General features: G+C 36.5%; 1 protein-coding gene across 9 annotated transcripts in view; it reads right to left on the bottom strand.

The window, feature by feature from the left end:
• Positions 1–23,204, bottom strand: part of HERC1 (HECT and RLD domain containing E3 ubiquitin protein ligase family member 1) — a 186,960-nt gene that overhangs the window by 37,908 nt on the left and 125,848 nt on the right. For 7 of the 9 annotated variants that reach the window (XM_013059547.2, XM_013059545.2, XM_045067489.1 and 4 more), the window contains 13 exons: positions 20,714–21,489; positions 18,806–19,004; positions 16,550–16,710; positions 10,494–10,610; positions 9,826–10,057; positions 8,366–8,490; positions 7,052–7,272; positions 5,856–6,124; positions 5,042–5,094; positions 4,183–4,383; positions 3,378–3,552; positions 440–710; positions 87–300 (listed from right to left, as the gene is read on the bottom strand). In XM_013059547.2, coding sequence (XP_012915001.1) covers positions 87–300; positions 440–710; positions 3,378–3,552; positions 4,183–4,383; positions 5,042–5,094; positions 5,856–6,124; positions 7,052–7,272; positions 8,366–8,490; positions 9,826–10,057; positions 10,494–10,610; positions 16,550–16,710; positions 18,806–19,004; positions 20,714–21,489 — 3,014 coding nt within the window. The remainder of the gene's footprint in view (positions 1–86; positions 301–439; positions 711–3,377; positions 3,553–4,182; positions 4,384–5,041; positions 5,095–5,855; positions 6,125–7,051; positions 7,273–8,365; positions 8,491–9,825; positions 10,058–10,493; positions 10,611–16,549; positions 16,711–18,805; positions 19,005–20,713; positions 21,490–23,204) is intronic. The other 2 variants (XM_013059544.2, XM_013059543.2) reach the window with 2 other exon arrangements.

The following is a 23,204-nucleotide window of genomic DNA, read 5'->3' on the forward strand; positions in this document are numbered from 1 at the left end:
CAACAACTCTAAAACATGTTTTAAAAAGCATGAATCAAATTGGTTACAAGACTACATATTTAAATGGTAAATGGTATGAAACGTACCTTTTTTTTCAACTTCTGACTTATCATAGTTAGGTCTCAGTTTGGCCCCCTTGTCTGCTAGTAACGCCACAAGGGCCTGAGTTACAACAAAATTTGGGGAGGTAACAAGCTTGTTCTCTTCAGCAATTCCTCGAAGAAAGCTGGGTAGAAACTTTCGCTGAATTGGATCATCGACTGTGGTTAGATTTACACCTGTTGCAGCAGAAATCAAGTTCTGAAGAGGCAATTGGAACAAACAGATTTAATTTTTACATATAACTTTGGAACTAAAAGATTTTGCCTCAAAAGGCTCTTTAATAAGAATTGGTCAGAAGTAAGCATCGCAACAAGAAAAGCAATGAAAACCAGCTCACCTGTGTACACAACTGTACCAGAAGTTTTGCAGCACTCGGAGTGTTTGATGCCAGACATCCCACCGCTGTGCTCAGGTAAGCCAGGCAAGAGATGGGCTTGCTGGCCTTGCTGTGCCCACCTCGTGGGCGTTCTGAGGGGCTGGCCATGGCAGAAGGGCTGGTGGAGAGGCCAGCTCTCCCTGCTGCAGCCAAGCACATTAATCGAACCAGGGTTCGGATATCTGTCAGCCCCAGAGATTCAAGACCGGCAGCCAGGCTACAACTGGAACCACTGGCAAGAAAGAAACACACTTCAGATGGATAAAGAAAACAGATTTCTGAAGGGACCATTTGGAGCCCCACATAACATACCAAAATACCAACAACCAAAATAAAAGGCAAGCTGCAATATCACTAATCATATATATCCTAAGAGAAGTCAAAAAATATTATATAAGCTGAAGCTGTTATAGAAACTTTAAACATCTTCATATTTTATTTATGTTTTCTTTTGATTTTTTTAAAAGATTTTATTTATCTGACAGACAGTCAGACAGAGATCCCAAGTAGGCAGACAGGCAGGCCGAGAGAGAGAGAGAGAAGCAGGCTCCCCGCCGAGCAGAAGCCCGATGCGGGACTTCATCCCAGGACCCCTGGGATCATGACCTGAGCTAAAGGCAGCGGCTTAACCCACCGAGCCACCCAGGCACCCTTCTTTTGATTAATTTAATTTCATTTTTTCAGTGTTCCAAGATTTGTTGTTTATATACCACACCCAGTACTCCATGTAATACGTGCCTTCCTTAAATACCCACCACCAGGCTCACCTAACCTCCCACCCCCTTCCTCTCCAAAACCCTCAGTTTGTTTCTCAGAGTCCACAGTCTCAATTGAATATACTTGAAGCATAACTGAATTACCAAAGGATAATTACAGGAAAGTTCACAAATTATGAATTTTCACAAACTGGACAATCCCATGTAATGATTTCCCAGATCAAGAAACAGAACATTACCAGTACCTCAGAAGCCTGCTTAGACCTATCTCAGTCACTAGGCTCTCAAAAGTAAACAATATCACGGACTTTCAAAAATCAGTTTGGCCTGTTTTGAACTTAATATAAATAAGAGAAAAAAGTCTATATTCTTTTGCGGCTTCTTTGTTCAACATCATGCTTATAAGACTCATCCTTGTTGTTGCTTTATAGCAGCAAATACTCATCTTCACCACCATATTAATAAAATCTACCACAATTCATTTATCCACACTGATGACAATTAGGTGGTTTCCAGCACAGGGCTATTACGAACAGCACTGCCACGAAAGTTCCTACTTATATCTTTGGGTGCACATATATAAGCATTTCTGTTGAATACATATCCAGAAGTAGTTTTCTAGGTCATAGAGTATGTTAATACACACCTTTGTTTGGTAATATCGAAGAGTTTTTCAAAGTAACTGTACCAATTTACTTTCCCACTGGCAGTGAGAAACTGCTCACATTTCCCTCCCAGTCTTTTAAATTTTAGCCATTCTGGTGGGTGTGAATCAGTATCTCATTGGGCTTTCATTTTCATTTCTCGAAAGACCACTGAGGTTGAACACCTCATTTTCCATGTTCACTGGCCATTTGGCGATCCTCTCATATTATTTTTGCATTTTCCCCATTCTTCTTTCGGGTTGTCTATTTTTCTTATGGATTTATAGGAGTTCTTTACATTCTATTGGTAATATACAATGATAATTCTCCCATTCAGTGACTTTTTTTTTTACTTTCTTTTTACTTCCTTAATGACTTTTGCTAAACAGAAATTCTTTTTAAATGTAGTCCAATTTATTAGTCTTTTTCTTTATGATGAATGCTTTTTGTGACTCAATCAATTCTTCCGGGGCACCTGAGTGGCTCAGTTATTAGGCGTCTGCCTTCGGCTCAGGTCATGATCCCAGGGTCCTGGGATGGAACCCAGCATCAGGATCCCTGCTCAGTGGGAAGCCTGCTTCTCCCTCTCCCACTCCCCTTCCTTGTATTCCTCTCTTACTGTCTGTCAAATAAATAAAATCTTAAAAAAAAAAAATCAATTCTTCCTACCTTATAGAAACATTATTGGTTTATCTTTCACATATAGGCCTAAGGGCCACTTGGAAATATTTGTTTTAATTCGTGTGAGGCTGGAGCCAAGACTCACTTTTTCCTATGTGAATAAACTATCTGACCGAGGCCAAGTTATTGAAAAAGACATCAATTCCTCATTGTTCTGCAGTATAAACAAAGTCATAAATCAAATTATAAATCAGGTGTTTTATCTACATATGTGGATCAGTTTCAGAGTCCAGAGTGCTCACCATTATACCATGAACAACCTGTGGGTCAGTTTCTAAACTCTGCTCCTCCATTCTCCAAACTACCTATTCTTGAACCAATAACAGAGTCTCCTCTAAATTTTACTTTGAGTTTTTATTTCAGGTCCTTCTGTCTTCACCAATTTGTAGTTATATACCTTTGATTAACTATTTCTTAAATGGATGTCTTTTAGGTATTCTTGGCTCTTTTCCTTTTCTAGTATAACATTCCACAATATGAGCATGGCAGGAATCTCTTTGATGAAATCTGCAGGTTGAAGTAGCTACACAGCTGGTCAATTTTCATTCATTCAAAACTTTTGTTTTTGTCTTGCACCAAATGGACTGATATAGCCTTAGTTTCATTCAACCTTTTATTTTTATTCATTAAACCTTTTATTTTTATCTTGTGCCAAATGGACTGATAGCCTTAGTTTCCCATTTCAGATAAGAGCTATGTATTTACTGACTGAATAAAAATGATAACTATGTCTAACTTCTTTCATTCAATGGTAGATATCTGAGGTTCTAAAAATTCTATCTCATCCTCCCAAACAGTATCAGACTCCTGTCAATTATATACTAGAAACTAACAGCATCATTTGACACAAGTACTCACCTTACTGAGAGAAGAGACAGAGCTCTCATTACCATGGTTCTTGCCAGAAGAACCTGGGCAGCAGCAGTCACTCTCCTTAAAGCCACAACCCGGTCATGAGGGTTTGCTAAAGCAGCTGCCTGCTCACCTAGTGTTATTCTTCCAGAGGAACTCTTTTCTACAGAGCCATGGCAACCTGAAAAACATACCCAGACTAGTGAAAAATTTTCCCATTCTACCTAGGTTCTGGGCTGCAAGGAAACACAGCAAACCAGTGTGTTTTGTTCATCTGGACTTAGTTACACAGAAAACTCCCTGGGAGAAATGAACATTTCTAAAGCAATAATCTATTATATATGTTTCTTAAAATGTTTTGGTGTCATTTATTTTGCTCATATATCATTTCTACTAATACTAACAAAGGAAAGATAGTTTTATAAATATGCTTTGAGTACAAGAGAAAGGACTGAGTCATCAACATTAATTCTTTATTTTGTATTCCTGATAGAAAAATCACCCATACCCTCTCATGCAAAAAAAAAAAAAAAAAGACTGCCAAATTGTTTTTATAGTCAACTCCAGGATTCTCTTATCACAATGTCAAAAAAAAAAAAAAAATCATACTCACATTTTATTGACTTTTTTTAAATCACTTTAATATTTCATAAAAACAAAAAATAAATAATACTACATGATACCTTCAAAATGTTAAAACAATTGACTAAAGACACTTGATGGGGATGTTGTGTTATTATTTACCACCTAACCTAAGAAACAAATTAATACAGACTTTATAAAATCCACGCCAATTAGCATTTCAGTTTACCTATTTGCATCAGAGTCTCTTCCATACTGTTGGTAGCGGTTACCATTGCTACCGATGCTCCCAAGGGATCACTGTCAGGGAACTGAACTGGTTCTGGTACAATGCGTCGGTCATTTAAACCAAGTGGTCCAGCAAGTAATTCAAATTCTTCTTCACCTGTTAGCTTTTCATCTTCATCAACATCCAACATGTCCCAGTCTTCTGGAATTTAAATAAATAAACATATGGTATGTGAATATAAACATGACATAACTCTACTGGCAAGAGTTACTGTGAGATAGGTCTAAAATGCAGATGGACTGAGAGCCCAGGACCCACAAAATGAACTAAGGTGCCATCTCCTGATGACCCAACCAAACTGCACTCCTAAGGCACAGTCAGAGTCTAAGGAAAAGGAGTCAGAGTAGTCAAACTCATTTAAAGCAAAAGCAAATGTTACAGCTGGTAATGGAGATTTCAACTGATAAAAAGTACTGGGGTCAACAGAGAATTCTTAACCCTATCCATAATCATTACAGAATCAGTTATTTCAAGGAAATGAATGCTCCAGATAAATTCATGCTGTCTTCAACTTTTTATTTTTTACTTTTCTCAGAGAAAAAATCTGAAAAAAACATGTCATGCAAAGACTAACATTCTGTGGTCAAGCTAGTATTTGAATCCAGGTCCTTTTCCTTTGGTTTTAAGAACTAGGGCTGTTGAAACTACCTTGAGCATTCTAGAGAATGTTTTGAGTTAACATGTACCTAAATACAAACACATATACAAAAAGGTAAATTTTAGTAACAGATGTTAAGCAGAAGGTATATATATAAAAATACAGGAACATGTAAAATAAAGAAGCTCTCAAAATAACTACCTTCATACACACTGTCCTGTTTGCCAATTAGATCTGGAGCTTGTCCCTTGTACCTGCACCAAACATGAAGAACATTGTATTTTTATACAAAACAATTAGTACCCCAAAATGCAAATTAAGGCATTAGAACATTTTAAAAGGTCATTAATAAAGCAACACAAAATAAAAGTGTTTTGTGTTATATGCTAATAAAAACTACAATATGTATGTACACATAGTCTTACAAAAATCAATGACTATTTTACCAAATTACTGGGGAGGTTTCTGGGTCACCTACAAAAACTCTTAGCCAAAACTCTTCCAGAATGTTGTGAAGATTTTAATCATTGACAATAAGGATAAAAGGCCTACTCACTACAGATGAATTGCTATTCAAGGATAAAAAGAAGTAATGTTGTCATGGAAGCTCATTTAATCTAAACTCTATTTTTTTATCAATAAAAAGATCTTAATTAAGAGGTCAAAAACAGGGTAAAAAAACGCCAATGAGAAAAACTGACCATGAGGTCCTAAAGGTTAAGGCAAGGGCCCTGCCCAGAACTTGCCAGTAAGTCCAAGGTTAATAGACTCCGACTCCAGCAAAGAAGCTGCTGCCATGCCATTGTTACCAGGCTACAGGCTCCCAGCTCTGGCAAAACATGAATCCCTCAACCTCCTCCACCCTTCCTGCCCCCAATTCAGCAATCATGGGACTTAGGGAAAGGTTAAGTGTAACTCCTCCCATTAAAAAAGCTGTAATTCCCATGTCTTGATGAGAGAGAAACTTTATACTCTTTATTCAGAGGTTCTGGATATCTATACAATTTCAAGGTACCTTTCAGAACTTGTTGCCTTGGATTTGGTCTTCAGGGCTAAGTACTTTTCCCTGCAGCTGCCGCAGAGCAGGTAGTATGGATTCCCACTCCCACATTCACCACCAAACCAGCCATCCACATAGGAGCCATTGCTGCGGTAGCCCTGGCGGTTTGCACTGCGCCCACAGCCAGGGTGATTTCTCTTCATGTGCTGGTTGAAACTGACGACACTGCATTCACACAGTTCACACACGACCACTTCTTCCCTGTCTTCAGACTCACAAACATGCTGCACAAAATTTTATATCAAATTATTAGTCAATTTAACATAAAGTTAAGAAGAGAAAAATAGATATTTATATATTAATGACTTTCTTTACATATGCTAGAGTATTTGCAGGATGTTCATTAATGTGACATAACAAATTTCTTTCAAATCAGGATTTAGAGCTCATGATCTGAAGCTGTGCATTGCCCTTTCTCAATTGAGTAAGTTACAACTAAGGTAACCCACTATCCTATTGATAGAAGTTAATAAAAATAATTAGCCCTATCTCAAGTGATTTTTTTAAAAATCCTAATAAAGCTACTTTTCATCTGGCCATAACATGTACATCTTTTATCTGAATTTCTAAGAAGTCATTTGGATTCATTTATCTTATTAATATAGTAGATGCTCTTTTCTGTAGGACTTAGACCTGTGAAGTTTTCAGTCTCCCTGCTACAAACAATGAAAACATACAAACCCAGCATGTACCCTGGCCCTGGATGTAGTTACAAGACCTAGGTGGCACTGGTTGTTAGAATGAGGCATTACAGTGATTAAATGGAATCTATGAAGGAGAAGAGCATGCATTCAGATAGCAAGGTGAGCATAGCAGCCATGTTCTATACCCAGCAGAGCTGACTAGGACCTGATGCCTATTTTGTAATCTATCTTTGATATTATAAATCAAATATTACCATTATATAACTCTATTCATCTAGTCTGGGGAGAGAAGCAATAAAATCGCACAGAGAAAGCAAGAAAGAATTTTTCTTATTAGTTTGTAGGTATCAAAGTAACATTAAGCATTAGAGCCCCAAACTTTATGATGAGATGAAAGACTGAAATTTTCAGAGTGTAACAACTTTAGGCAAGGCTATTGTTAGTAAGCTACATGAACAGGAGGGCAGGAAAATAAGTCAGAGCAGCCCCCGCTGCAATCACACACACCCAGGTAGGCCAATCCAGTACCTCTGGGATCCACATTCCCAGAATATCATTGTCACTGGTCAGGTCTTGTCCAAACATAGCTTCCATCGCTTCATCATCAAGATCAATTTCCAATTCCTCATCTAAATTAAAGTCATACAGCGCCCCTGGGTCTTGCTGCAAAGATATTCCTTCTCTCCGACTTTGATTCCTGTGGGCCTGCACAGAGCGGTATAACCCCGCTCAGAACAAAACAAAAAAGGCATTTTATTTGCATGTATAAAGTAATTCTGAATACTTCGCCAGTTCTTAACTGCCATACATGCAGGTAAGAGCCTAGCTCAGTTAATTTACTGGATTCCAGACCATAAACATAAAATTTCACCTATCATATGTGTTTCTTCTCTGTAAAACGGGGGAACAACACTCCTAACTCATAGGGCTGTTAATAGGTTTAAACAAAACAATCCATGTAAAATATTTCATATAATGTAAATAAGAAAAACACTCAATAAATATGGGCTGTTGTTCTTTTAGGGTTATTTTTAAAAAAATCAGTCCCTTTCCTATATATTAACTAAACATCCCATATTTTCTAGCTCAGCCTCAACTTCTCTGTTACCATAGATTATTGAAAAACTATTTATGTTTTAATAGCTCAAAGATGCTATTTTAAAAAATCACATATCCTAGCTTTTAGTTGGAAAAATATGTTCCCTTATAAATTACACTTCACATGTCTAGAGCATAATCCTGGAAGTATCTGGCCATAATATGTACATCTTTTATCTGAATTTCTAAGAAGTCATTTGGATTCATTTATCTTATTAATATAGTAGATGCTCTTTTCTGTAGGAAAGTAAAGTAACAATGGAATTTATTTTTGCTTATCTAGGACCTTACCTAGTAGTTTAGCCCTAAGGCCGAGAGCACATAAGAAAACCCAGTACCTACTTTGGCACAGTGCTCTTTTCAGTTCCTTCTCACTTAATTTAATGTTAAATTTTAAACATGCATCTTTACTTCTTAAAGTATAAATAGCTTGATGGCAGAGAGCACATTTATAAAAAAAAAAAATCTCAGGATCTACAAGTAACCAGTATAGACTTTTGCATCCAGAGGAAGCTTAAAAATAAATCTATGAATGTATGCTGTGATTTCAATGCAAAATTATGTAAGTAGATAGTAAAATGCAAATAGCTACTCTCTTAATGTGGAGAAACTGAGTACTTAGTATCAGTAGTTTACATCTTCTTTAATGTTGCTTTCACGGGGACTTTAAAATATAAACTGTATGACTTTTACTAACAGAAGGATGTGAAACATATTAATTACCTGCTCTTGCCAGCAATGTGCGTGCTGCTAAATCAAACTTGTGCCTTCTTGTTACTGCTGAGCGACCCCTAGCTGGTGGTCCACTTCCAGAAGCTGCATTCTCTGTATGGTCCAGATTATCAGGGCTACAAGTGCAAATTAGAAAGCAGCATAAATTTTTCAGAACCACCATAAATGGAAGACATAGGCACAAGCTCTCTTGTGGTATTGCATTTCCTTCCAAACAGTACCAAAAATAAAATGTATTTACAATTAAACTGAAATATATCTTGTCCTTGGTAAAGCTCCTAAATTATAAATATGTCATATTGCCCTAGGTAAACAGTAATTTTAGCTGTTTTTTTTTACTTTTATTTATTTTTTAAGTAGGCTTTATGCCCAACATGAAACTTGAACTGATGACCCCAACATCATGCTCCACTGATTTAGCCAGCCAAGTACCCCTATCTAATTTTGAATTATGCCAACAAGGAAATGATGCTTAATGCATGTTCAAATCCAAATGAGATCAATGGTCTTAACTAAATTCTAAATGATTAAATAGTTAAAATCTGAAATGATTGAGAATCCTTGCCTATGAGAAACGTGTTTCAAAATAAGTTACGAAAATATCCACTGAGCTTGTAAGAAAAAATCTGCATATTAAAAAAGATATAAGCCTTGTTAACCAAATGACTTCATGAGCTACAAAGAAAAATGAAGACAGAGTCATAAGAAGTACTAAAGTGGGCAGATTTTAGGAAAAACTACAGAGTATTTTATTACATCTCATCTCAGGCTATGCATTATCACAGAATTCTTTTTATAATTAAAAAATTGGTGTACTGTACTAGATATTAAAAACTAAAGAAGAGATAAAGATAAAATCTATATTAAGAAAAAATTTAAAAGTCCACTTCTATATGCATTAAGTTCAAATATGAATATTCTACATCACTTATAGGAGATAAAATTATTTTATCTGAATGCTTATTTTGTTCCTGAAAAAAATTGTTTTAATTTTCAGTTTCCTCTTTTCAGCTTAATTCTATATAAAAATTATTTCCTCTTTTCCATGAAAACATCTGTTCAAGTCAAAACTTGTGATGTCATTTTTATCCTTCACAGAAACATAAACTTGTAACTGAAATGTCCACCTTATTTCACTAGTTAGCAACTTTACACACCATTAGAAGCACCTACGAGGGGCACCCGGGTGGCTCAGTGGGTTAAGCCTCTGCCTTCAGCTCAGGTCATGATCTCGGGGTCCCGGGATTGAGCCTCACGTTGGGCTCTCCACTCTGCGGGGAGCCTACTTCTCCCACTCTCTGCCTGTCTGCCTGACTTGTGGTCTCTCTCTCTGTCAAATAAATAAATAAAACCTTAAAAAAAAAAAAAGCACCTATGAAGGGAAATAAACGGAGCACTTGGAAGTATCACTTAAACCTCATAAAACAGAAATAAAGAAATTGGAATTTCACCTTTCACTAAAGCCTTCTTCCATTTCAGCAGCATCAGCTGATGGGATGTCTCCTGGTGACTGCAAATAACAGGGGTCATTTGACTTCCCACCACTGCCTAGGACTGCTGCTCCGTGCCTTGAGTCTGCTGTGCAGCCTGACTGGGGTTCTTCCTCATCCTCATGTCCAGGGTGCTCTATCATCCACATGGCAAGGACAGTAATGTTTTGGGCATCAGCCTCTCCTCGAGCACCTGAAAAGGTGAAAAAGAAAAGTATGATACTGGGGCGCCTGAGTGGCTCAGTCATTAAGCATCTGCCTTCAGCTCAGGTCATGATCCCAGGGTCCTAGGATTGAGCCCCACATCAGGCTCTCTGCTCAGTGCTCAGTGGGAAGCCTGTTTCTCCCTCTCCTTCTCCCCTGGCATGGGTTTCCTCTCTTGCGGTCTCTCTGTCAAATACATAAATAAAATCCTTAAAAGAAAAAAAAAAAAAAGGAAAAGAATAATACTAATTTGGGGCAACATAATTAGTTATTCATGGTATCAATTCAACAGTGTCTTCTATGATGCCACTGTAACTAAATCAGCTGTTAAAAAGCTTTATGGTCTCTTAAAAAATATATCACCCTCAATAAGACCAGGCTTCTCATATCTACATATATGGATATGTAAACATAACATATCCTACCTGTGGCTTCCATGGCTTTGGCAATCTGCCGGAGAGAGAACCCCATTTCCAGCAAGGGTACTGCAATTGCTGGAGGAGGAGGAGAAGTTGAAAGTCTACTGCTGGGGTCTGACAAGGCTAAGACAAAAGAAAGAGAAATAAAAGCCTGTATCACTACATACCATGAGTAAAAAGTAATAAGTCCCCAATTTCTTAATACTGTACAAATTTAATGAATTTTTTTTCTATAAAGAATTCATGGGGCACCTGGGTGGCTCAGCCCATTAAGCGTTCAATTCTTGATTTCTGTTCAGGTCATGATTAACCTGTGAAAGTTATAGTTAATATGACTAAGTTACAGCTTTTTAAGGTTTTTCATAAAGCTAGCACAAAATAAAGCTGCTAAAAAATTTTAAATGTTTTCTTATTTTGAAATAGTTTCTTTCTTACAAAAATTTTAAACTTAACAGAAATTTGCAAACATAGTACAAAAGAATTCTCTTATCCCTGACCCACTGGAGAGTAAGTAGCAGACATGATGCTCCAACTCCCCTGAATACTCTAACATATCAACTCCTACAAAAAAGGCCACTGTTCTGCATAACACACCATCAGAGTAAGAAAATTAACAATGTTAACATCTAACCGAGACCCCACTCTAGTTTCTCCTGAAGTCCTGATAGTGTTCTCTGCAGCAAAGGAGCCAATCCAGGATAATCCTTCCATTTAGTTTTCATATCTCTTCCATCTCTTTCAATTACTTTGATACTTTGAAGATTACAGAAAGTCGCTCAATTTGGGTTTACTGATGTCTCACGATTAGATTCAGGTTGTGGGGGAGCCTGGGTGGGTCAGTGGCTTAAGCCGCTGCCTTCAGCTCGGGTCATGATCTCACGGTCCTGGGATCGAGCCCTGCATCGGGCTCTCTGCTCAGCGGGGAGCCTGCTTCCCCCCCTCTCTCTGCCTGCCTTCTGCCTACTTGTGATCTCTCTCTGTTTATCAAATAAATAAATAAATAAATAAATAAAAATCTTTAGATTCAGGTTGTTTTTTGCAGAAGAACCAAAAAACTGATGTCGCCTTCTACGCATTGCATTCTATCAAATGATACAAGATTTCCATTTGTTCCATTACTGGAGATGCTGATTTTGATTGCTTGAGTTAAGCTGGTATCTGCCAGGTTTCTCCACCATAAAAGTACTCCTATTTTTTCCCCCTTTGTAATAAATATTTATTGGGAAGAACTATGAGAAAATGTAAAGATCCCATTCCTTATCAAAGTTAGATTCACTAGCACCCATTATTGTTTATTGGCTGAATTATTTATTATTATTATGATGGTTGACGAAGGAGGATTTCCTAATTCTATCACTGCTTTCAGATTTATCAGTTTCCTTTCTCCATCACTATAGGGTTACAGACTCTCACTGTATTCATGGGTTATTATATGATACTATAATTATGATTTTTATTTTGATGCCACAAATGTCCCAGATTTGGCTAATGGAAGCCCCTTCAATCTGGTTTCTACATCCTTGAGGCATACACCCATCAATCTCTGAGCACTTTACCACTTTCTGGCATAAGCTATTCCAGGCTCATTTCATACTTAACCCTGAAATCAGCCATTTCTGCAAGAAGATCAGAGTTCCCTTTTAGTAAAGAATGGTATTTAGAATGTGTTTATTGCTACTAAAGCATCACTGCTCCTAGGCCCTCTCAGTGAACAGTGCTGATAGAAGCCCTCTGCACCCTGCATGGCCCTGTTCCCTAGTGCTCAGCTATGTGGACATTTCCTCTATGAGTCAGACTCCAATACCCCATACCAGGCCACTCCCACAGACAAGAAGTTTCCCTCCCTCCAGTCTGGCTGATACTCCCAATCTGGGCCACTATGCCACCCACTTCCCAATCCTGCTGGCATGAAAGCCTACATAGCTTGGCCCCACTTAATGTTTTTGAATGAAATTAGGAAGGAAAGAAGAAGGAAGGAGGGAGAATGACAACTTTAATTTTTGCTTAAAAAATGTCACTACTGCTAGAGTGGTAACAAGCCTGATGCATCTGACAGACTTCTACTTCTAGCCATCATGGAGTAAGAGAGACTGGATTTACCTATGACAACTAAAAGAAGAAATGGAAATGTATCAATCAGGGTGTGTAGGACAGTGATCCCTGAGAGAAGGAAATCAAATTAGGCAAGGTGTACAACTTGCCTTAGCCTATTTCCTGGAAAGAATTTCCAAGCTGCAGTTCAGGGAGGGCAAATTCAATCTAAAGTCAACGGTCTCTCTGAATTAAGGAGACAAGAGTAAAGGATTCAGGTTGCTAGTGTTCACAGGGTAGAATACCAGAATAGAGAGAGCTGTATGGAAAGAAGAGAGCTGCACTGAAAGTGAACTCCAAAAATGTGCAAAGGGTCTTTCTTTCCTTCAAGTCTTCAGCTGATGCTAGTGCAGCAGCTATCCAGAGCTGAGGGAAGAATCTCCAAGAAACAGCAGGCAGAACAATCCTTGGGGGTTGGTTAAACAGGGTTGGGAAGAATCTGTGTTACAATAAGCCAGAGAGAAAAAACCTCTGTGATACATGACGCACTGGATAGAATACGAAGAAAGGCACTGGTTCAGTAATGGGGAAAAATTCAGCCAAGCTACCTCCTAACAAAAATTAAAAGAAAGCCTTGAGAGGATCAAAATATTTCTAAGTAATTTAACTGTATCTTATAACAAAACTAAAGTATCTTTAAATAAATATAAACTATCCAGTACCCAATAAAGTAAAATTCACAATGTCTAATAATCAATAAAAAAAATCACCAAACATAAAAAAAAAACAAGAAAATACAATTCAAAATAAGTTAAAAAATTAGTTAATAGAAACAGACCTAGAAATTAGATTAATGATAAGTAGACAAGGATATTAAAACGGGTATAAAATTGATGCTCCATATTTGTGGACTCCATATTTGAAAATTCATCTACTCATTAAAGTTAATTTATAACTCTAAAATCAATACTCATGGTGCTTTTTTACAATCATTTATATGCACTCAGCGACAAAAAAACCTTTCAGGCTCCTGACACATTTGTTCCCAGCTGAGACAGAACAGGTGATGCTCTACATTCTTCTTTTAGTTCTGAGACTATAAATAAGTCTAATCTTCACAGTCTATTTAGTGTCACATGTTTTGCATTTTTGTGCCTTTTCTTGGTGATTTTACTGTTTAAAATGGCCCCCAGGCATAGTGGTGAAATGCTGTCCAATGTTTTTAAGCACAAGAAGGCTGTAATATGTCTTATGGAGAAAATGTAAGTGTCAGATAAATTTCATTCAGGCACGAGCTATGGTGTTCTTGGGTCATGAGTTCAATGCTAATGAATCAACAATATATATTAAATAGAATGCCTTTAAATATAAACACACATAAAACAAAGTTATATATTGATCAGCTGACAAAATGTGACCAGAAGTTCATAGAAACCTAGCCCAGTATTTCCCTTAGGAGCAATAATAGTTCAGTGTTCACAAACTTTTTAAACATAACTATTCTAACAATGAAAACTGTTATTCCATGTACTTGATAAGGCAGCGAAAAGATTAAGCAACTTCTAGTTATGAAAATCACAATGTCTGAATGGAAAAATATGCTGGATGGGATTATGAGCAAACTAAACACTACAAAAGAAAAGATTAATGACCAGAAGACACAACAACAAAAACTATAAAAAATGGAAACATATAGAAAAAAGACATTAAAAAAAACCCAAAGCATTAGTGATCTGTGGGACAACTTCAAATGGTGTTGTATACACATAACCATAGATACTGAAATGGAGGAATGCAACAGGAAAAAATCTGAAAAAATAATGGATTAAAAATTTCCAAGTTTTATGACAACTATAAATCTATAGATCCAAGAAACTCAACAAACCCAGAACATAAGAAAATTGAAGAAAGCTGTAGCAGGGCAGGTCATGATCAAACTGCTTAAGCCTAGTGATAAAACAGAAAAATCTCAACAGCACACAGAGAAAAAGGCATATTATACAAGATCAGAACAATAGAAAATTTATCGTTGGAAATAATGCAAGCCAGAAGATGGTAGAGGATCTTAAAGTGCTGAAAGAAAAAAAACTGCCAATCTAGAATTCTATACCCAATGAAAATATCTTTCAAAAATGACTTTGAAATAAACTCTTTCAGATATATTCAGATACATAAGAGCCAAAAGAATTCATCACTAGCAGACCATTACAAGAAATGTTAAAGGGAAAGCAGAAGGAAATGATATCACTGGAAATCTGGATCTACATAAAGGAATAAAGTATCTCAGAGCTGGTAACTATGTGGGTAAATATAAAATACACACTTTAGTTTTCAAATCTCTTTTGTTTACAGCAAAAATAATAACAATGTAGGGATGCCTGGATAGCTCAGCTGGTTAAGTGCCCAATTCTAGATTTCAGCTCAAGTCATGATTTCAGGGTCATGAGATCTAGCCCTACATCAGACTGTGCTCAGTGGGGAATCTTTCTTGAGAGTCTCTCTCCCCCTCTCCTTCTCTTCCCACTAACCCAAATAAATAAATAGATCTTTAAAAAATAGTAACAATGTATTACAGGGCATTATAACATATATATAAGTTAAATGAATAAGAAAAGTTCAAAGGGGGAAATAAATAAGATAAAATATAAATAAAATAAAATGTACCATTGTTACATTTTTTAATATACATGAAGTGGTATAACATTACTTAAAGATAGCCTATGATAATTAAAGATATATAATACATACCTCAAGGTAATCTCTAAAAATACAAAGCATAGCTAATAAGCCAACAAAGGAGATGAAATAATAAAAAATACTGATTTAATCCAAAGAAGGTAGAAACAGAGGAAAAAAAGAACAAAGAAAAGATGACATGAACAGAAAGATGATAAATTTAAACACAACCATACAATTAACACATTCAATGTAAATGGTCTAAACACATAAATTAAAAGGCAGAGAATATCAGGTTGGATTAAAAAAGCAAGAACCCTTCCACCCCAAAAAAGCAAGGCCCAACAATAAGCTGCCTTTAAGAAACCATTTAACATTAAAAAAAAAGGTAAGATATAGGAGAAGAGATATGATCCTAATTTAAAAAAGGAAAAAGAAGGAGGAGGAGGCTATATTTACACTAGAAAAAGTAGATTTAAGGGCAAAGGATATTACCAGGGTAAAGATAGTCATTTCATAATGATAAAGAGGTCAATTCAGTAAGAAGACCTAAGAATCCTAGATATTTATGGACCTAAAGAGAATTTTAAAATACATGAAACAAAAAATAATAAATGAAAGAGGAAATAAACAAATCCGCAATTACAGTCAGAGATTTCAACTCTACTCTATCAATAACTGATAGAATAAGTAGACTTAAACATAACAATCAACTACCTTGACGTAACCAACAATTCACAGAACACTCCATTCAACAATAGCATAATACACGTTTTTTCCAAGAGCACACTGAATATTTATCAAAACAGACCATATTCTGGGCCACAACGCAAGTCTTAACAAATTTAACAGAATTCAAATTATATAAGACATGTTCTCTGATAACAATGACATTAAATTAGAAATCAGTGAGAGAGAGACATTTGGAAAATTCCTAAATATTTGTAAACAAAATAACATACTTCCAAATGATCCAATTTCTCAAAAAAGATATCCATGGTAAATAGATAGTACTTTAACTGAATGAAAATGAAAACACATCATCTCAATGTGTGTGAGTTGAAGCAAAAGCAATGCTCAAGGGAAATTCACAGCACTAAAAATGCCTATGTTAGAAAATAAGAAGGGTCTGATATGACTTATGTAGAGTACACCATTTCTCTCCCAAGTAGACATAATTTAATCTACAGCTTCAAAATAAAAAAGACAGTTCAGCTTGATAGGACAGATTGCCCCCTTAATTAAAATCACTGTTCTACCTTCAATGAGAAAAAAACACAATGCCCAAGTTTTTAAGTCCCAATATCAGGAATGCCAAGAGGTTTGAGTATCAAAGTGCATGACAGCACACACACCTGTGCGGTTAGCTGGCCTTGCTGACTGGGAATCAGGAGAAGTTAAGCTTTGCCTCCTTCCTACTTCGTCAGAAGGAGAAGTTGGTAACGATGATATTGGAGGAGTCTGTGCACGACGTGTGGGAAGTACAGTGGTAGTTGGGTAACTAGAGAACATTTGCCTTTAAGAAAACAACAAAGGTTAGCATAAAAATCCAATTAGAAATTAATATAATATATCACAGTCCTCTTACAGAAGAATATTCAACCTGGAAAACTATATAAGTTAGCTACAGTTTAATGGAGAGGGAAGAAAGACTCCCAACAATTTTAATTATCATTATCTAATAGGACACCTCTTACTATAAAAGTAATAATACCGTATTATTTGTTTAGCAAAACAAAGCAAGTGGGGGAAATTGAGCAGTTAGCAAAATAGATTTTAAAAAATCCCTGCCTTCATGCTTTCCTTCCACTATAATACCAAGATGACAGTGGTATTTTGGTAGACATACAGTAGTCAGAGAATAAAGACTTTTAAAAATAGCTAACTTACAGTTAGCTATCAAATATAAATTTATATAAATATAAAATATAAATTCAAATTTAAATTTATATAAAATATAATTTCATATTATAAATTTAAAATAAATAACTAGCTAGCCATGAAATCATTCAGATGAATAAAGTTAACAGTCAATAGTAAGTTATGGAAAGAAAAGGTAACTGTCCAGGCCCCCTTGCACAACTGAAAAACAGCATATGAACGGTATGCCAGCTGTTTAGAGGGGAAAGGCAGAAGAGAGACAGTCCCTGTCAGCCTGAGAAGGCAGACACTGGCTAAAGAATAAGTTTCAGCGAGATCCTCACCAGCTGTCTACTCTTAAGATTTGTCCAACAAAACTAATAACAACGTTTTAAGCATCAAAAAAGCATTGTCTAGTCAGTCAAATAACTGATACAATGATATTCATAGATGGGTCAGTTGCTCCCCGATTTTTCTAGTGTTAAATGATGGTTAGCCAAGCAAACGCAACTGCAGCTCCAATGCTGTCCCAGCCAACAGCAGGCAAACAAAGACTGAGAACAAAGGAGGAGTCACAAGGTCTGTCAATGTCTGTGAGAGCCAGGGAATGTTATTTTACCAGTGAATCCCACGCTTGCACAGCACAGCTTGGAAGACAACAAAGATTAAAAACCATATTAAAATATCCTATTATTCCTCTCTTCCTTCTTTCTTGAACAGAAGTATCTCCTGGAACTGTTACTCTAGTGAGAGAGCTAACATGTGAGAGGACTGGGCAATGGTAACTGCCAGGATGAGTGTGCACGCCTAACAGCAGACCAGTAACTCTGTGTGGGAGCTGAAGATCACTGGGGACCCTTAACTCAAATACAAACTGTGTACCCCACCAGACCTACCAAAAGAGACTACAGGGAGATACAGCCAGAGCTTTAAAAAGCTTCCCAGGTGGCTCTTGCAAACACCAAAAATGAAGAAGCATTATGATTAACAGCCCCTCTCTCTTCTACTCTCTGAGATGTCAGTCTCACACTAGGAATAATGATAACCTGTCAATTAAGGGAAGAGGGTCAAAAAAGAAGAGAAAGATACTAACCATTCTACTGCCCTTTATTTCACTTAAGACCTAGTTAAGGGAACTCACAAAATAGGCCCTTCCTAATGATTTTCCCTAAAAATTTTTCATTTCATGTATATACCTGGCAAACTGAAGCAAACAGAAATTTAAACATTATTTGAAATTTACAAATCTACTAAAATAGGGTTGGCTAAAGTAATATTCTAAGACCTGCTCTTTCATTTGAATAGATTTGTTTGATCTTAAAAATAAAAGTATAATTAATAAATAGTTCTTAAAAGGGAAGTAACCTGAGAAAATTATTTCCACGGAAGTGAGCTCTATCTTGAGGCTCTAATATTCAATACAAGCATTTACTTTTAGAGGAAAAAAATATCCAAAAGCCTAGGTGAAAAAAAAAGATTATTATAAGGAGATACACTACTAGAGCATCTGATTATCAGCAGCACAAGTGATAGATCTGGGACCACCCCAAAACTAGCTGTCAGACTTTGGACAAGTTATTAAACTTCTGAGGGACATTCCCAACTTCAGCAAAATGGGTTTGACTCTTGGAACTCTTAGGTTCCTTCTAGCTCTAGAATGCTTTTATTTAGGCACGTTCTTTATAAGAGAATGATTGTGTGATCAGAATCACAGGCATCAATATGACAGATGTTAAAGTCAGCTTCCCTACCTGAGAAGACTAAGTGGCATCACTCCAGGGGATTCAGATGCAGGTACTGTCTCTGTGTCAGTGACTGGAGTGGTGGCAGTCGTGGTGTCCTCCAGTGAGCTGCTCATAAAGGAAGTTGTGCTCGAGGCTGATGGGCTAGTGGTAACTGGGGTCTGTGCCTGCTGGGCTTGGTCACTTTCTTCAGCTTGTTGATCAATCTCTGTAAACCAAAATAAATATTTAAAAAGTATTAAGGATTTGTTTCTTCACAAGTGACATGTGAATGGAAAACTTTAAGATTTAATTTGATAAGTTTCTAAATATATTTTGTAAGTACTATTTTCTATGAAATATATATATTTTTTAAAGAATTTATTTATTTGACAGAGAAAGATCACAAGTAGGTAGAGAGGCAGGCAGAGAGAGAGAGAGAGGAGGAAGCAGGCCTCTGCCGAGCAGAGAGCCCAATGTGAGACTCGATCCCAGGACCCCGAGATCATGACCTGAGCCGAAGGCAGTGGCTTAACCCACTGAGCCATCCAGGCGCCCCATGAAATATGTTTTTAATATTCTTGCATATATACATATATACATCCTTGTATACACTACTGTACCCATCGTTATGAACAAATAATAAGGTAATAAGCAATTACTCACTTTTTAGAGAAGTTTCTCTTAAAAACAAAAAACAGTCTCACTTTTGCTATAAGATTTGACTAGAGCTTCTCTAATGATATCTAATCACTAAAACTGTGTTTCCTTAGCACTCTGATTTTGATGCCTATCTTTAGTCTTCAAACATGCAAAGATGAAGACATATAAATACATATAATACATGTAAATATAATACAAATCTAGACAGAAACCTCATGCTCTAAACAGGAGCTTAAAAAATTAGTTAAAACATCTAAGAGCTTACAAAGTATAATTTTTTTTTTCTTATCTGAAAGGGAGCTTACAAGTAAACCTAATATCAAGATAGCAGTGGGGCACCTGGGTGGCTCAGTCATTTAAGTGCCTAACTCTTGATTTAGGCTCAGGGTTATGATCTTGGGGTCATGAGATCAAGCCTTGCCACTCGCTCTGTGCTCAGCAGGGAGTCTGCTTCCCCTCTCCTTCTGCCTTCTGGCTCCCCCTCCACTTGTTCTTTCTCTCTCTAAAATAAGGTCTTAAAAAAAAAAAAGAAAAGAAGATAGCAGTTGCCACAAAGATAACTAATTCTATTAGGGTTGCCAAATGGCCACATACCTTCATAATCATGATCTTAATATGCCTATTCATATACAACATGTGCTTTTCTCTGCCTATTTACTGTCTAAGCAATGAAAGGAAGAAAAGGAGTAAGGGAAAAGGGAAGGAAGGAGGAAGAGGAAGGGAAGAAAGAAAAAAAGAACTTAAGTTTCATGAAGGCATGGGACTTTGGTGCTGGCTCCCCAGAACCAAGAAAAGTACCTGGCACATATAGACAGACACTCAATAAACATTTACTGAATATATCTAATTTTTATCTCAGAATTCATATTCTCCCCAAAGGTGAAGATGAAAGATGAAATAAGGGGTTTTTTCCCTACAATACAGAATCTATAAAAGTAGTACCTCAAAATGTTTCTGGGAAAGTTATCAGAATAGTATATATTTCAAATCAGATCAATAAATATTTGTGTACCTTTTGTGGCTTAAGTTTTACAAAATGTAATAATCATAATTAAATTCTGTGATTGTGTAGGTTTAAGATAGAAAATTACAAGTAGACAGATAATCATTAATATAAAGGATACAAAAAAGAACTGTTTACCTTGCAAAAGAAAAACAATGTGAAAACTGCTTTGGCCAAAAAGTTTTTTATAAATCACTGATGGAATGTATCATATCTGACATTGTAAACAATTTCAACAACACAAAAGGGAAAAAAAAAACCAGACAACATACCTTGTTTAATTTTGCCCCCAAACTGGTCTTCCAAGAGCCCATGGACCACTAATTTATAGATCATGGCTTGAGCTCGCTCCAGATCAGCTAATCCCAACGCTCTCTTGATGGGCGACCGCATGACTGCTCGCTTCACCATGTGTCGCATCAAGAACTGCAAGGCTGCGCGCATCTCCACATCTTCATGAACAACTGGAGAGCTTGCACAGTCTGAGTTATGACCATTTTCAGCCAGAACTTTTGGTATCAGCAACAGCTCAGCATATTTACTACAGCCAAGAAGAGCACTAAGTGATTTCATAGCACCGAGGTAGAGATAGGACAGCTGGACTGCTCGGATTTCTGACTGGGCTATGTCATGGTTTTTGGATATGTGTTCGTGATTTTTCCTTTTTCCTTCTGTTATCTGATGTTGGGGCTCCACATTTGGCAGTGTTGGATCTAAAGAAAATGAAGCTATTTCGTTGTCTGATTTGGAGGCTGTGGTACCGTGACTTTTGACATCATCAGATGTTAAGCCGGCTCGCATATCTAAAGCAGATTCACTCTCGGTTTTCTGCTCAACATCCCCTTTCTCCTCAGACTCATGTCGGTGTTTCTTTTCATGTCGCTTGGTGCTCTGTTTGCCCGTGTCTTCATGAATACCAGTCAGATATGTGAGGTCCAGCAACACAGAAGCCGTCAGGCCTCGGAATCGCGCCACATCAAAAGGCAGTGGTTCACAGGGTTCCAGATTATACAATGGAGTATCACTAGGCGACCAAAAAGTTGGGAAGCTTTAATAAAGATCAGAATGACACAGGAAGAAGCAAGTGAGGGATAGACAGGAGGAAGGTACAGGAAATAATGTAAACAAAATAAGATGCATCATGTACACAGTACAAAGAATAATTTACACAAACTAGAAAAATCATTACAGAGAAAAAAAATGAGTCTTTCATGGAAAAATAGGGAGATGTGATGATAAATGCAAAAGCAATGAGATGTGCATGTATTTTCAAATCATAATATTCAGTATACTATAATGTAGAAATTAGCAGAATTTCTAAAAAGAGTCAAACAGTAAATATTTTAGACCTTGCAGGCCACACAGTCTTCAAGGCAACTTTTCAGCCCTGCCATCAGGGTGTGAAAGCAGCCAATGAATACCTAAATGAATGGGTGTGGCTGTGTAACATTATTTACAAAAACAAGAGGTGGGCCAGATGTAGTTTGCCTATTCCTGATACAAGCTATTTGAAAAGTCTATATACAGATTTTGCCTATTATGTAATGCCTATAGTCTATTCACGAGGTTCTAAGACTTTGTTTTCATTTTTTAAATTACCTTGTAGTCTTCAATTAAAGCTCCCAATTTGTAGCTTAAGCAAAAATATGATCACGTATTTCCTGATACTTGCCAAGAATTTACTGAAGTTTAAAAAAATGGTACAAATACACAAAATGTAAGAACTCGGGCAAATACCTAACATCTGGTGGCATAAATTTGTCATATTAACCTAAATCTTGCTTCTAGCTTAACCATCTTAATCTTATTTTCCCTTTTCCTCATTTCCTTATTTGCTTTATTTATTTTGCTTTACTGTATTTGCACTTTCTTAAGACATAATAAATTCTTTCTGAAACAAGGTGAAGAATAAAAGAAAAGGTAGATACTCATGTAACATTGTAAAGTTTTCACTGATTTCTTACCTTGGTAGAGTAGGCGAATATAAGTATAGGGTGAAACTGTGTATAAACCTTATGTATGTGTTAGTTTTCAGCTGAGAGAATCTACAGCTATTGTTAGATTCTAAAAAAGTACTCCCTGCAACTAATACTTGAGAACCACTGTTTTAGATATTGTCCCATGTCATATTAAAACTATAGAACAATCACTTTAGGTAGTATAATGAATAGTCACATATTATTATTAATAAATCATTATTTTCAAATGATGCAATTATGTAGAATTCATTAGATAAGTGAGTCCCCTTATTAATGAAGAAACTTGACATATTTCTTTTGAAAAATGAAGTTTCTACTTCACACAAATCCTATGTGATTGCAAACACATCTAAATGCTTTTAAGTATACAGTGCGTCAAATAAATGGAATTTCCCTATCTACCCAAAATATTGTACCCTGAGGGGACAGGAATATGTGCTTTAAAAAAAAAAAAAGCAAGCGTACTTAATATCACAGCTAATCCAAACTTAATTTTAGTCACTCAAATGTTCCTGCCTACATTCAAAGCCCACCTACACAAAATATAATTGACATATCTGCTGGCTGGCTTTTTTTCTATCCCAGTGTGTAATGGAAATGATCAAAATGCAAGCAGCCAAATGAAAAATAGAAAGACAGATCCCAGTTAAACCTAAATTAGTGAGCTTACCATTTCTTTACAAAACAAAACCCATGTATCTTATAAACCACTAATATTCCAGGTAACATGGGTTTGAGATATATTCTTTTATGAAATCACAGTACTCATACCCAGCTTTGTGAA

The sequence above is a fragment of the Mustela putorius genome, unplaced genomic scaffold (genome assembly GCF_011764305.1).
Source record: "Mustela putorius furo isolate JIRA1106 unplaced genomic scaffold, ASM1176430v1.1 tig00003896_pilon_pilon_pilon, whole genome shotgun sequence".
NCBI lineage: Eukaryota > Metazoa > Chordata > Mammalia > Carnivora > Mustelidae > Mustela > Mustela putorius.